The 16,340-nt window shown below is 43.4% G+C and overlaps 1 protein-coding gene across 1 annotated transcript in view; it reads left to right on the plus strand.

The window, feature by feature from the left end:
- The first annotated feature begins 3,127 nt into the window (after positions 1-3,127).
- LOC131838899 (beta-galactosidase-1-like protein 2) overlaps positions 3,128-16,340 on the plus strand; it is a 47,561-nt gene continuing 34,348 nt past the window's right edge. The window contains exon 1 of the mRNA XM_059185713.1: positions 3,128-3,281. Coding sequence (XP_059041696.1) covers positions 3,196-3,281 — 86 coding nt within the window. The 5' untranslated portion in view covers positions 3,128-3,195. The remainder of the gene's footprint in view (positions 3,282-16,340) is intronic.

Genomic DNA, 16,340 nt, shown 5'->3' on the forward strand with positions numbered 1-16,340 from the left:
GGTGGGGAGGGCTGGTGCAAGTGTCTATCTTTAAGGAGGAAGGTGAAAAAGAGCTGATTGTACCATGGTCCAGGGGCCCAAGGACCTGCTGTATCACAGAAGCCACATTTTGCATCTTGTTCTCATGACTTTAAGAAAGATTTTATCAAATGTTTTTCTAAAATTCAGATACATAACTCAGATACATAACTCTTAAAGCATTAGCACAGTGCACGAAAAAATAAGACACAATCGATCTATAAACCTGTTTGTTACCTATTAAAAAAGACAATAAGGTTAGTTTGATATGATTATTTTTCTTGAGAGCCTCCACTGTACTGATTCTGAATGACTATAGCTTTTATTCCCCTCTGGAGTTCTTTGTATACTATATGGGATACGTGACTTCTCAAAGAAAGAGCTGAGCTCTCTGGGTCTGTTGGAGCTCTAACTTAAAGTCGTCGGCTGAGGATGACAACAGGACTTCATTAAAAAAAAAAAAAAAAAAAAAAAAAAAAGTTTTGTATGTTTTCTAAACCAATGACGCCAGAAAGGTAGCCTGTGAGTAGTGATTCCTGAACATCAGGGATTTGTTTTCATCTCACACACTTTGCCAGAGCACAGTTTTTACATCTCTACCAGGCCTGCTCATTTAACTGTAGCTTCTGTTCTCAGGATTTGAGTATGTCATTGTCTACTTTGGGTTAAATTCATTACATATTTTGGAAAGGAGTATTTTGAAGGAGTATCTTGCTAATATTTTAAAAACCAAAAGTCTCAACTCCTCAGCAAAACATCTCTCAGACTAGTGCTATCTTTGTAACACTCTCTGTGGTATCATTAAAGCCAGATAAAGTGAAATTGTTCCTAAATTGTGGGTAGCTGTATCTATGGTTCTGAGCTTCCCAGAAGTTAAGGGCTAATGACTTTTTTTTTTAAGATTTTATTTATTTGATGGAGATCACAAGTAGACAGAGAGGCAGGTAGAGAGAGAGAGGAAGGAAAGCAGGCTCCCCGCTGAGCGGAGAGCCCAATGCAGGGCTCGATCCCAGGACCCTGAGATCATAACCTGAGCCGAAGGCAGAGGCTTTAATCCACTGAGCCACCCAGGCGCCCCTAATGACTATTTTTTTTAAAGATTTTATTTATTAATTTGATAGGCAGAGATCTCAAGTAGACAGAGAGAGAGAGAGAGAGGAGGAAGCAGGCTCCCCGATGAGCAGAGAGCCTGATGCGGGGCTCTATCCCAGGACCCTGAGATCATGACCTGAGGTAGAGGCAGAGGCTTCAACCCACTGAGCCACCCAGGCGCCCCCTAATGACTTTTTTTTTTTTTAAAGACCTAAGTTATTTTTATTTTTTTCATAAATAAGAATGAGGGGTACAGGGATGGCCCAAGAATTTCAGAGGTTTTATAGCTCATATTATCAGGTTTTTACTAATATCTGAAGAAAATATGGAGATGCTGATATTGATTATTTTTTTAATAAATTTTAATTTTTTAATTAACATATAGTGTATAATTAGCCCCATGGTATTGATTATTAACTTCAGGATACCCTGATGTGTGACTGATTGTACTACTGCCCAGCAATATCACAAGGAGAGAAGGGTGAATGTTGGGTATGTGCCAGGTCTCCAAAGGTAAAAAGGGGGCTAACCTTTGACACTTTCTCCGTATCTCATGGGCTAGCGTTTCTCTCAGTTATAGCAGAATATTTTCACCATAGTCCTAATAACTATCATGTCTTTAAAAAAATGGAGAAAAGTACTGATTTTATAAAGTGTGAAAGGAGAGCTACTTCTCTAAGTGTCTCCAAGAATGTTTCTGGCCCTGCTATCTCTACTCCTACCCCTACCCTTGTTTGGTTGTTTTTTCCTCTCCTTGGTTTAACTTTCTCTCTAGTAAATATTTGCCTAATGCTTGTAAAAGGATCCTTCACACCAAACTCTGCAACTTGAACTTGTTCTGAGAAGTAAAATATCATTTTGTCCCTATCAGCTTTACAAGTTCAAAACTATGTACATGTGTAGGAAATGGTTTTGAAACATGGAACAGGGACACTTAGGTGGTCAGTCCGTTAGAGGGCTGCCTGGCTGCCTTCAGCTGGGGTTGTAATCCCAGGGTCCTGGGATCCAGTCCCGCATTGGGCTCCTTGCTCTGCAGGGAGCCTGCTTCTCCCTTTGCCTGCTGCTCCCCCTGCTTGTGCGTGCTCTCTCTCTGACAAATGAATTTAAAACAATCTTTGAAACACACCACAGGGGATATTTTCTAGAACCTCGGGTGCTCTGAAATTACATTAGCCTTCCTAGAAAATGTTTCAGATTTTCTTTCAGTAAAATCTGAATTTTGTTCTTGGGATGAATTGGGTGTGTGATTGTTAGAAAGCATAAATTTGTCCAAATATTACACAATATCCTTTGTGACATAATTCTGTACCCATAGGAATTGTATTTGTCCTTTCATAAAATGTAAGGATTTTAGCTGGACTTTTTTAAGATGAAAAATCGAAATTACTGGGAGTCAGGACCAGAACAAGACTTGTGGAAACTAAAGGCAAAAAATATTTTGGTGCTCCTTCCTCTTCACCTCACCACGCCCCACGCTGTTCAAACGTGAACCACACTGTCCTAAAACATGTCTAAAGGAAATTTCACAATGTTCTGACTTTTCATATGGTAGTTCACTACCTCAAAATGTTTTTCTTCCAAATCTGAACTGTTCTAAAACATTGTGTCGGCTTTGCAGGCACCGCATTCAATACATGCTTGCTAATGTAGAGCGCTGGTGGGTGTGCTCTACGATCCGCAAGGACTGGGCAACAGGAGCCCAGTATCTTTGCACCTGTTTGCATACCACGTGAAGGAACATAGAGACAACCAGCGCCTCCCTGAGACTAGGGGGAGTTGACGGAGGAGACCCGGAAAGCCTCCCGGGAACCTTCTCGGAGCTGGAAACTGCTTGGGGAGGCAGTGCGCCCCGCCTCCGTCAGGCTCCGCCCCCGCCTACGCTTAACTTGAAGCGCGGGGGGCGGGGCCCAAGGGCTCAGCCAATGAGTGCCTGTGGGCCAGGGGAGGGGGGACGCGGTCCGGTCGCCCGGGCGACCAGAGTGCGGCCCCGCCCCCCCCCCCCCCCACCGGCCCCGAGCCTCCCGCGCGCGGCTGAGCTCTGGCTACAGTGCTAGCTGAGGTCTCTGCGCGCCGCGGGAACGCGCGATGGGCAAGTGGAGCATCGGGCGAAAACCGGGCCGCGCACTCGGACTCCTGCTGCTGGTGATCGTGGGTTTCCTGGTGCTCCGCAGGTGAGAGAGCCCCGCCCGACACCTGCCGGACTCCTGACATCTCAGCCTTCCACACCCACAGTTTTCGCTTCCCTTCTCACCTGAGGGAGGCAGCCCCAGGTGTCCGCGTCCCGCGAATCGCGAGACCCCACTGGAAAGGCGTTTTCGGCCTCCTTTTTGCTGGGTCTGGCGTTCCTCTCCATCACTAGGCACTCTGCTCTTACCTCGAGATCCAGGCTTCCCGGGTGACACCAGGCGTTGTGCTCTCAGTCCCCAGGCTTCTGTGCCCTAGAACTTCCCCCACTTTCTCGAAGCTTGTGATGCCTGGGGCTCTGCTTTTCTCGTGGATACCCCCAGCTCTCTGGGAAGAGCAGCAGAGCTAGCCTTCAGGACTCTTGTCAGATGTCCCCCGATCACTGCTCTTTCTCTAGTCCTCCTTGGGGAGCCCACTTCTGCTGTTCTCCCGGGTCCCCACATTTCCTGCCAAGCCTGCTGGGATTCTTCTCTATTCATCAGAAGCCCGAGCTCCAAGGCTCACAGATGTGGTTGATATCGCCTGCCCAGCACTGTCATGAGATTGCTGTCCCACAGGTCCTTCAAGGTCCTCAATTCTGGGTTTATTAGCCCCACTTTAAGACTGATATGTCTTCTCCCTCCACTTTCCCACGTTCGTCAGTCATCAGCTCACTCCTTCCCAACCCCCTTTTACAAACTGTTATTTGTGGCAAGTGGTTGTGTTAATGGCAAAAGGACTTACCCACAGCCAGTGGGTGCCGTGGCCCAGAACTTTCATAAACTGTATCTATTTATAGGATTCTACTGTCCTGACCATGTTTTTCAGGTCGATGGTTGGCACTTTTCATATTCAAAACCTCCAGTGTTTCTGGGAAGGCAGACCAGGAGTATCAAATGCTTTGGCACTGCAAGTTAACTTTGAAACAGGTGATGGGGCAGACACATCACCCCTTCAGCTTTATCTTTTGTTTCTGCTAAACCCCTTTATTAGTTTCTCTAAATTTCCTCTGGAAAATAGGGAAGTTTTTGATGGAGATGAATATCTGAATGTTTTTGCTGGCACAGAACACATTCAGTGACTCTACTTCCACCTTTTTCAGACTTACGTGTCTTTGTTTTACCTCTTCTTGGCTTTGGAATTGACGAGGGTGTCATAATATTGTTTGAGAGAAAGAAATGGTGCTCTTCTCACTCGGGGGTCCAGAAAACTGAAAGAGGCATTTTGTTTCCTGAGTTGTTCCCAAGACTTTTTTCCATCTTGTCAGTGATCTCTAATCCATTCCTCTTTGAAGACTGCTCCTGGCTCTTGTAGGATGTTCAGCATTCCTCCTGATGCAAGGCTGATGCAAAGCCCAGGAGGATTACTTAATACAGCAGGGTATCAAGAAGCCCACATCCCAGAGAGAAAGGCCAGAATTGCGCAAGTAGCATGTGGTTTGTCCATTGTTGGAGGTCAAGGATATGGCAGTCTATGCAGGGGCATTGAGGGGCAGCTCTGAGGGGCTTGAGTTGGGCCAGGTAGTGCACCCTAATATTCCACAGGAAAAGGTATAAGAAGGAAGCTGGGTGTTTGCTGGTGTCTGGCAGGAAAGAAGATGAGGTGTCAGGGAACTGACTGGCTGTGAAGCCTGAGCTTCTCATAACTGAGTTAACCATGTCCCTGCCTGGGTTAGAGTGGCCGTAACAGGAGTCACTCCTGGGTTTATGGAGGTGCCTGGGAACAGCTATAATTCAAGCCTGAGGAAATAGTTTGAGATACTTATTAAAATCGTTATTCCTGATATCTCTCATTTCTCAGCAGGTAAGATAGAGGCCAGAGAAGCTCTGACCCCTATTCAAGGCCATCTCTTAGGGTCCTTCAGAATATGTGTCTTTTGGGCATCTTTTAAATTTTATCACCTTCATGGTATTGGGCTTTTTGCCTAATTCCTCCTGTTTGCCATGGGCTGGAAACCAAGGATTATCTCTGGAGGGCAGAGAAGAACTCACTCTTTGTTGCTTCCTCTTCTTGCCTTGCTCTAGTTTTGACCATCATTAACTGAAAGGGAAGTGAGAACCCCTCCCAACCTTTGCTGGAAATGTGGATATGGCCAGGGGAATATAGGTCACATGGGAATTTGCTACTCAGCGGCAGGTTTGTGGAGCTGAGCTGCCAGGATCAGCCTTTTCCTGTACCTCAGAAGGCAGGTATTTGGTTGGGGGAGGGGCCTTCTGGGATCCATTTTTTGTTTTTTTTTCCCATGAACTTTACCTTGGGCTGGTTCACGGTCAATCAAAGCTGTTTGATTATATCGTATCTGAGAAATAGGAAGACCAAGATGACTTTTGAGGATGATTTCAACCTTTGCTATTTTTTAGCTTGAACAGTGGTCTGAAATTACCTTTATTGCAGTATAATTGTCATGCAATAAGCTGTTCATGTTTAGCTTATACAGTTTGATAAGTTTTGGTGTATATATCCATTTGTGACAATACCACCATAATTAAGAGAGTGAAAATATCTATCAGCCCTAGAAATTTACTTTTGCCCCTATGCATCTCTCTCTCCAGCCCTTCTCTGCTCCCCAACTCCTAAGCACACTGATCTGTTGCTTTCACCATATATTATAAGTTTGCATTTTCAAGAGTTTTATAGAAATGTAATCCTAAAGTATGTACTCTGTTTTGATTTGGCTTCTTTTACTCCGTATATTATTTGGAGATCTTTGATGCATATCAGTGGGAACCATGTCTAATCTGGTTGCCTTTCCTTGTCTTTCCTCCTCCCACTCCATGGACGCAAGAATGCCTACTTGATATGATCAAGGCATGGTTGTGATTCTTTTACTTAATATAAATGCATCACTGAGCAATATTTCAATTAACTTTGCATCTCTTATACCTGATATTTTAGCTGGCAAAAGTCAGGAGAGGAAAGTGGCAAGGTAGGCACCCTGCATCATGCCTTCTCAAAGGTAAGTTCATCTGTTTGCCCAGCTCTACCTCACTCAGTGCTCCTATACTAGCATTATTTGAATTCTAGACCCCACACTCTTCCTGAAGGAAAAAAGAGGAGAGCCTATAAACATCTTCTCTCTAGAGAAGGTGGATAGCTTAGCAACATGACCTGGTCACCTTTGATCCAAATCATGGCCAGTCCTGCCTGCCAAGATGTGTGGGCAAATTGTGTCTCTCTTCCTGCGCTTCTGTGAGGTCACTGATTTTATGAGCTTTACCTGTTTTAGGACTCTACCCTGCTTGAGGCCTGAGTCATATTCCCTGGAATGTTCAAACTCTTTGAACACTGTTCCTTTCATCTTCTAGTAGTGAAGTTTTCAGCATCTGGGAAGTGTCTTTCAGCAGGTAGTCATTTCTCTGACAGAACTGGAGAAACATGGCTACCTGGGCAGTGGCTTAGTCAGAGAAAGAGAGAGGTAAGATGTCTGAGCCACCCTGTGCTGGGAAGATAGAGTTGGCATTGGGATTCTTTTCACTGCCATACTAGCCAACCGAAGGGGACCAGAGTGTCTTAGATCAAGAGCATGGACATTATTGCTGTATTTCTGATTAAAGGGACTGGGATACCCAGGAGATTCAGGGCAAAAGCTACACAGCCTTGGCAGCAGAAGTATCAGAAGGTTGGCCAAAGAGTTATCTGTACCTTGGGTCAAGGAAGTAGCAAAGGAAATAAAAGCACTTAATCTTTGGTGAAATGACTGAATTCCACTGTATCACCTAGAATGCTCTTCTAATAAAGATTCAGGAGATGCTGGAGTTTAGAGAGGTCTTTTCAGAGCATTTTGCACCTGAAACAGACTCTGGAGGCCAGCCCCCCTCTTCCTCATTCCTCCCCCATCATCCAGCACAGTTCTGCTGCTGCTTCCTCCCCACTAAGTTTTATTTCTTGCTTAAATCTATTGCTCTGGATATTAAAGGTCATGTTGAAAAAGAGTTCCTGTTGTGTGAGATTTCTCCTGGGAAAGAAGGGCAGGGGTATTTTTAGAGGCTAATGGTAATGAAATAACTCTTCACTGGGGTCTACTAAGTAGAGATCCTTAGTTGATGGGATTCACTGCTTTCATACTCCCACATATAGATAGTGGCATTTTTGCTTTCAAGAACATGCTGTGTTTTCCTGCAAAGTTTATTTTGTGAGTAGGTAATCTATGTAAAAGGATTAAAATTCAAATAATATAAGGAGAAAAATAAACCCCCACTCCTGGCCCTTAGGCACCCTTCTCCACCCCACCAGAGGTGATTACTAATAATGGCTTCTCTCAGGGGTATTCTGTGCATATATAAGAAGGCAGCTATATTTATTACCCCATTGTCCATTAGGGATATAATTTATTCAAACAGTTCCTTATTGATGGGCATTGATTGTTTGCAATCTTTTAGCTACTACAAAGTTGCAATGTATGTTAACTACACTGGAATTGAAACAAAATAACGTAAAGTAAAAACAACAAAAAAACCCCAAAGTTGCAATGAATATCTGTTGGGTATATTTCTGTTCCTAGAATTGCTGACCATATGAGATATTCACTTTAAATCCTGACAGACGTTTAAAATAAGTAAGTAAAAATAAGTTAAAATAAGTAAAGTAGCACATTCTATTTTTGTGGATCAATGTGAGGGAGATTCTCAGCTCTGTCATCTGAAGGGGAGGTACTGTTTAATCTGCATGTATATGGGTTCTTTGTATCTTTAAGAACTAGTCCATCTCTTCTGTATCTATGTACATAAGTATCATGTGGTGGATTTTAAAAAAATATTGAACATATTTATGTTTCCCCTGTTTCATGAAATAATTTTATTCTGATACCACAAGCATCTCAAGAGCAGAGTCTTGCTATTAGTAGAGTCCTTTGGGTTATCTAGCAGAATTTTCACCCCTTTCTAGGTTGAGATATAATCCTTTTTTTGTTGATGATGCCACAATGGAAATTTTTCCCCAAATGAAAAATTTCTGTCACATAACATCAGGATACTTTTTTTACTAAAATGTGGTTGATTACTATTATTAATACGTGGTTGGGCAGTTTTGTTGCTTCACCCATGCGTCTCAAGGTTTTGGTCTAATTAGTGTTTATTCACATATAAACTTCCTATAGTATTTAAATGGTCCAGAGCATGTCCCTGGATCATGTAGGCAGCCACTTGGCCTGACTTGCTGGAGCCTGGGTGCTATGCCATTTCCTGGCTTACCAAGAAGCCTTTTCAGAGGGAAGGACAGAGGTATGAAGGTTGCAGTAGTGCCATTGACCTGCAAAATGCTGCAAAATGACCTCACATCTCTGCAAAACGAGTATACTAGCTTTTGGTATGGAAGGTTCAAGCCCTTTGGAAGTATTTCATGCTGTCCTAGCAAAGCAGGAGCCTAAAGCATTGGGCCCCAAGCCAAGGATCACAATTAGGAAGCTGGATCAGCTACAAGGACAGAGTTCTGTTTTGCTGGAGCTGAAGTTTTTGGGGTTCCAGGATTGATCCAAGAGCCATTATTCTGGATTAGAGGCATTAAGAGTACTGGCCTGGGCCAAAGAAGGGTCTGCTCCTTCCTTAGGCCCTCAAGTTCCCCTGCTGAGGGAGGAGTGTACAGCTTAAAGACTGTTAAGGCTGAAACATCCCTAAGGGAGCAGTTGAAGGGAATGGAATACCCAAGAAAATGGGACCTCATGGGAACCTGTAACCATATCAGAATCTTGGACTGATGACTAGAAAATTTGTATTTTAGATCCAAGTGAGGAGATTTCTATGTATGATGATATCTTTTGGGCAATTTAACATAACTGCCATCTAAATAATAGTCTCTGGCATGACCACCTGGATGAATGAAAATGTTAGTGTTTTTTGATCAGTATCTTTAATATGATGCATTGGACTCAGATGAAGGTGAACCTCTGCATAGGGCGGCCCTAATAGGATCACAGTGCACCTGGAAATTGGATTTGTAAGTTATCTCTCAATTATACGTTATGTGTAGTGACAAAAGAACCAATCTTTAGGATAAATGAAGACTTATGCTCTGTAAATTGAAGAACTATATCTGCAGATTCCTACCTCATGTACTGAGCTTGTCCATATCCATGGCCAGTTTAAAATTGCCTGGGCATTGCCTGGTCTCTGCTGGAGGCCAGTATGCCTCAGTTAATGATGGTATCTCTACCACATCTGTTTGAGTGGATACTGGCTTGTCTGAATCTGGTCACATTGTGTGCATGATAGAAAGCTGAAGGAGATGGCTGTGACTCCAAGTGAAGCCTCCCAATCCTACGATGGCCCTCATTACTAAGCAGTATTTGCAGGTACAGGTGACACAGAGATGCCTTCTGGCATGGCAAGGGCCATTTCAGACCCACCTTGATGAGCGCACTCTGTTCAAGGAGATCATTCAAGTAGGTAACTGATCTGGCTCTTCTCCCACCCCACCTGAAAGATTGTCTCTGAGAGCTGAGAATCAGTTCGGGGGCCCATTTCACATGAAAGAAGTTGTAAGCTTGTCACCAGCTTATCTGCCTTTTTCCATTCAAGCAGATTAACCCAGCACTTTTGATCATGTCAGGTGCAATCCGGCCTGTGTGGAGCCTGCAATGTGTCCTTTGTCATCATGATCCACGAAAGGGATAAAGCATAAGAAGGATTGGTCCCTCTTCCCCCAACAACCTCCTAGTCACTGCCTAATGTCAATTCCTCACCATAGGGAACTCAGGCCCCAGGTCCTCTGCCTAGTTTCTGCTGTAACCTGTTAAGTTTATAGCTTGCACAACCTTTATCACCTGCCAAAAGGGATGGTAGCAATCAGAATGTGGAGGTCTTGTTACATGGTGTGAGGCCTTGTCAGAAATTGTGACACATGTGGCTTCTTCTAGGAAGAAGTTTATTCTCAGACTGAAAATTTACTTAGCCTACAATGAAGCAAAGATATAAAGGCAACAAAATTTCCAGGAAAAAGTAATATATGCTTCAGCTAGAAAGAAGGCAGATGCCCTGGTTTCATAAAAAAAAGTTTCAACAAGGAGCGCCTTGGCTGGCTCAGTTGGTGGATTATGTGACTCTTGATCTCTAGATTTGAGTTCGAGCCTCATATTGGGCAGAGATTACTTAAAAAAAAAAAAAAAACCCCAAAAAACAAAAAACAAAACTTCCCATAATCTAAATAAATAAATAAAAGCTTTCTAATAAAAGCTTTCTACAATCCAAAGGAAAAAAGTTTCAACATGAATTACTTGCTCACTGGGAAAAGCAACAGAAATAAGGGTTTCTTGAAGATTTGATTACCTCCTTGGTAACAGGCCTAATTTAGAAGGAAAGTCTCTCTGACCTGATGTAACCAAACAGTTTCCATTTTCTTTATTTTGTTATTACTGAGTTAGTAACTCAGGAAGCATGGGGGTTATTATTAATTTATGATCTCTAGTACTAATGACTGTTATCAGTATTAATAACTATTTGCATGGTGCTTTCTCGTTTATAAAGTTCTAATGTGTATTATCTCATTTCCTCACAGTGAATTCCTTGGAGAAATCCCACATTTATCATCCTCATTTTCTCAATGAATTTATCCTTTTCATTAATATATTAAAAACTCATTTAGTAACCTACCAGAAGATTTTCAGAAAGGAAACAGTTGAATTCTCCAGAATTTGGTATTTGATATGAGCTAGCTTTAGTTGTTTGCAGTGTTAGCTTCATGCCTCTTAAGAAGCACTGAGAGGAAATATATTTTTTTTAAAATCTAGAAAATGATAGCACATAAAGACAGTAGCAAATAGAAGCTCTATCCAGGAAGGGATGATAAATACATATATCAAGGACAAAATAAGGATTAGTGCTTCTCAAACTTTACCTTGGGGTCTGGTTGAAATGCAGATTCTGATTCAGGTGTCAATTAAGGCCTGAGTTTCTGCATTTGTAGCAAATTCCAGATGAAGATACTCTGCAGGTGCAGACCACATCTGGAGACAACACCCCCCTGCCCAAAGGAGATTTCCTAATGATTAGCTAGGGGACAGATTAGGGAGAGTGTGTTACTAGCAGAGATTATGTTGGAACAAGGGGTCACAGAGAGCACTTCCAGCCCTGTATATACCTCTACACTGAATGGGAAAGGAAAGGGAGGCTCTCACAGCATTTGGGAGACACCTTAAAATTAAGGTCAGTGATATGAGCTTGGTGAGTTGCAGACTGTTCCTTTGAAGCTCTGGCCAGTGAATAAGGAGTGCTGCCCAGTGGAGCGATTGCTAAGTTGTATTTTCACTGTCTTTAAAAATAATGAAATTTTATGTGTGCCTGTGTGTATTTTCACCACTTGGACTGTCAGTATACTCCCCGAGTTTAAGAAGAGAATCTGTCCATCAGTTCTTCCTCATTCTAGCCTGGGGCCAGCCTGGAGGGTGGGGCTCCTGAGGGAATGCCTGGGGGTGTCAGGAGGGGAGAGTACATAAAGCCTAGTGAGTACATGAGGCAAGAAGGCAGAGTGTGTGCTTGGAGCAGATGTGATGAAAACTAAGGGACACCAAACTCTTCTGTGCGTGTGGTATGAGAAACCTCAGACACAGCCAGAACACCAGGAGCTTGTGGCCAAAGGAAAGGGGGGTGGAGTGGTGGAGGGGTTGGGAAGAGCCAGAGCAAGGAGGTGGCTAGGAGGTCCAGACTGTGGTCATAGGGGACCTGAAGCCTCATTTAAGTATCCTAGGCCTCATCCTTTAGGGTAGAGTTGGCAAAGTTTCCTGTAAATGTGTTCAGCTTTGCAGACTGTACAATGTTTTTATCATAGCAACGTCACTGTGGCCCAAAGTAGCCAGTCAGGACTGGAAAGAGTGGGCATGGTGGGGTGTCAGTAAAACTATTTATGGACATCGAAATGTGAAATGTGAAGTTGATATAATTTTTTGTGTCCCCAAATCTTGTTTTTTTAGTTTCTTTCAAACCACTTAAAAATGTGAAAGACAAAAAAAAAAAAAAAAAAAAAAAAAAAAAGTGAAAGACATTTGTAGCTTGCTGGCTGCACAAAGACAGGAGGCAGGGTGGCTTTGGCCCATACCTGGGGTTTGCTGACACTGGTCAGGGGGCTGGGTTGGTTTGACAGGGTCCTGGTGGATAAAACTTTTCGTTGTAACATTTTAGAAATTGTAATATGATGGGACAAAATCTTCCATATAAAATGTGATTAGACAGTAAATTAAATGGTTAAGAATGGAAAGATTGGGATTATTCCATGTTAAGGACATAAAAGAACCTCACTGAGGCTATTCTCTAATATGCAAAGCATGCAAAAATAAACTTATTTCAAATGGTGACAAACTCTGTTATAACACATTACAGAGTATTCCATTTATATCTGATCTTCACAGCAGTTAGGACAGGCATTCACCCCGTTTCACAGAGGAAGAAACTCATTCCCACACCGCTCGTGTCACTGACCCAAGGAGGCCATGCTACAAGGGTAGGGCCAGGATTCGTGTCCAGATCCTCCTCTTACAGATATTGTTCTTGTTTTTGTTTCCCCATATAGGTGGTCCCTTGGAAAAACTGTATTATTATTATTATTATTATTATTATTATTTAAGTAGCTGCCATGCCCAGTGTGGAGCCCAACATGGGGCTTGAGCTCATGACCCGAGATCTTGATCTCAGGGCCTAATGAACTGAACCACTCAGGTGCCCCTAGAGCTGTATTCTGAAATATCCTTTCTAAGTCACTTGGAAAGTGGAACTTTTCTCTTTTGAGAAAATAGTAACGAGGTCCCCAGGTTATACACAAATGACGTTTGAACTGTAGTATAACACAACTGCAGTCCTGTGGAGCAATAGGAGTTCTGGGTCCTGGGGGCTGTGGGAAGTAGAAAGGAAGGGGTGAAATTAATTTTCTTTGCCCATGAGTGGCTGTCGACAAAATTTCCAAGTAGTGAAATCTATGGCACTTCCTGTTCTCCCACCTCTGGCCACTGGGGCCCCTGATTTGCCCTAAGCCCTCCTGTAAAACCCTCCAGGGGCTCAGCCTCATGGGGTCTGTGGAGGAGCTTGTAAATACCACCAATCCCTGGGCTCCACCTCCACCATCATTAATTGGTCAGGGGTGGGGCCTGCACATTCCTTGTTTTTTTTTTTCTTTTTTAAAATTTCTTTTCAGCATAACAGAATTCATTGTTTATGCACCACACCCAGTGCTCCATGCAATACGTGCCCTCCATAATTCCCACCACCAGGCTCACCCCACCTCCCACCCTCCCCCCCTTCAAAACCCTCAGATTGTTTTTCAGAGTTCATAGTCTCTCATGGTTCACCTCCCCTTCCAATTTCCCTCAACTCCCTTCTCCTCTTTAACTCCCCATGTCCTCCATGATATTTGTTATGCTCCACAAATAAGTGAAACCATATGATAATTGACTCTCTCTCCTTGACTTATTTCACTCAGCATAATCTCCTCCAGTCCTGTCCATGTTGCTACAAAAGTTGGGTATTCATCCTTTTCTGATGGAGGCATAATACTCCGTAGTGTATATGGACCACATCTTCCTTATCCATTTGTCTGATGAAGGGCATCTTGCTTCTTTCCACAGTTTGGTGACTGCAATTGCACTACTGGGTATTTACCCCAAAGATACAGATGTAATGAAAAGAAGGGCCATCTGTACCCCAATGTTTATAGCATTCCTTAGTTTTAAGCTTCCCAGGTGATTCAGATATGGGGCCAGCTGTGAAAACAGCTGTGGCTAAACCCGAACCTCCCTCTTGTCCTATTGGCCGACTTCAGTCAAGTGCTAGGAAGGGTGCTGATGAAGCGATTTCACACCGTTTTGGTCTCACGCATCCTGCATCCATTTGGTTACTAAGCCTGTTAAACCCAATGGGTCAATATGTTTGTTCTCTCAGCTCTGATCACAACTGCCCAAAGACAGACTGTTGTTTCTGGTCTCAAGTAGTACTTCTCACTCTCTCTGTGCTGCAGCATCATTTTCCTTTTCTTCTTTAAAAGTCTTTTTCCCCCCAATGTTACTTTATCGAATACATTGAAAACAGATACTAGAAAAAGGAAATGAAAAGATTCACAAAATATGTGCCCCAGTCTTTTATGATGAGCTTCAACAGACAAAATGACATGTATTGCTCTAAAAGTATGTTTCTTTCTTTCTTTCTTTCTTTCTTTCTTTTTTTTAAAGACTTCATTTATTTATTTGAGAGAGAATGAGAGAGGGGGAGAGAGAGAGAGGACATGGAGAGCGGAGGGCCAGAGAGAGAAGCAGACTCCCCACTGAGAAGGTAGCTAGATGCATGAGGGACTCAATCCTGGGATTCCTGGATCATGACCTGAGCTGAAGGCAGTTGCTTAACCACCTGAGCCACCCAGGCGCCCCAGTATCTCAGTTTCTGTACCGGTCACAGACTAGTAGCTGGCGGTTGGGACTGGTGTGTGCTAGGCCAGGCCCGTGTTGTCGAGGGGCCCCAGGCTATCCACATGCTCACACAGCCTCTTCACCTGTCTGCTTGCTAGTCCTTGAGTAGATATGCTCTCACTTTTTAATGCTTTTGCCCCTAGTTCCTTCTGCTTTCTCATATTGTCTGCCTTCAAACTTGTGATAGTGTCATCTTGGACAAAGCTTTCTCTGGCTGTACCTGGATAATTTAGATAATTTCTGCTCTCTCATATTGTCTGCCTTCCAACCTGTGACAGTGTCATCTTCTTGGCAAAGCTTTCTCTGACTCTACCTGGATAATTTAGATAATTTCTTCATTTGACAATTACATATGTGTGTGTGTGTATATATGTATATTTATTTCAGCTACTGTCCTCTGCCCTTGCTAAGCCAGACTACCTAATTTGTAGAGCCCAGTACACAATGAAAATGTAGGGCCTTTGTCTAAAAAACATTGAGAATTTCAGGATGGAGATAGTGTCTGAAACCATGTATACAGTGTGTGCTCTGATACATTTATATATTGTAATGTGATTGCCACTCTAACAATATTTATCACGTGACATATTTATAGTACAATACGGTCTATATTCACTATACTGTACATTAGATCTCTATGGCTTATTTAACTACTTTTTGCAAGAGAGCCTTCTAAGCATGGGGATCTGGAGGATTCCATGGGTCATATGCCCCAGAGGCCAGCCTTGGGCTTATCTCTGTGCTTGCCTTACAACAGCACTCTGACACCGACTTGTAATTATCCGAGTGTGCACTGAGGTGTAGAAAGACTGTATGTGTCAGAATGCCGTATAGGACCATGAGGTCTGTGGCTTGGAGAAGCTTTGTTAGGATGGGAGCCAGCTTCCTGAGGAGCATGCACACCTGCACTGGATTTTCACTAAATGCCATTAACATTTTTCCCCCCCATCAATCGCAGGGCTCTGGCTGTTTTGCAGTGTAGCGTATGCAAGTTTATGTTCAGAGCTGAAGCACTTGGCATTGTAGGCAGAGGAGAAGCTGGCTGGCATGTAGGGAAAGGACGTAGGAAAAGGACAGAGCTGTGGCAGAGATGGAGAGTGGAAGGGATGGCTCATCCCATGATCACACTGGGAGAGTCATCTATGGATGTGCAACATGCATGTGCCCTGTGCCCCCGTGACCTGCACTGCTGGTCCCCAGAGAGACCAGAGCTCTGTGAAGGAGCTGCCCCTTTGAAGGACACAGAAAATTGTTGAATCCAGAATCAAGATGGAAACTCTCAGCCTAATTTTTGTTCATGCATTTCTGTTTCTTCTAAGAGATGACAGTCTCCAGTCAGTGATTATCAATATTGATTGAGTGGAGCAATTTGGGCCTTAAACAGAGCATGTCTCTCAGTGGCACAGTTGTAGCCAGTGTTACAAAATGAATAGAAAGACAGGTGGGCAGCAGTTTAGGGAGCTTTTTTTAACGCAGAAGAGCCCTGCGGGGGCAATACGCCCTCTAGTGTCAGGAATTGTAATGAAAAGTGGGTGTAGAAAAGGCAGATCCGGGAAATTTGCTTTCCTCTCAGACTCACACTGCGCTTTCCTGTCCTCAAACTCCTCAATTTCTGGTCTCCCCCAGCATCTCTTGCTGGGTTTCTTCCATGGCCTTAAGAGATTGGGGATAAGAGAGGGAGGGAATTCTA

This window comes from Mustela lutreola, chromosome 1, assembly GCF_030435805.1.
Source record: "Mustela lutreola isolate mMusLut2 chromosome 1, mMusLut2.pri, whole genome shotgun sequence".
In the NCBI taxonomy this organism is placed as follows: Eukaryota; Metazoa; Chordata; class Mammalia; order Carnivora; family Mustelidae; genus Mustela; species Mustela lutreola.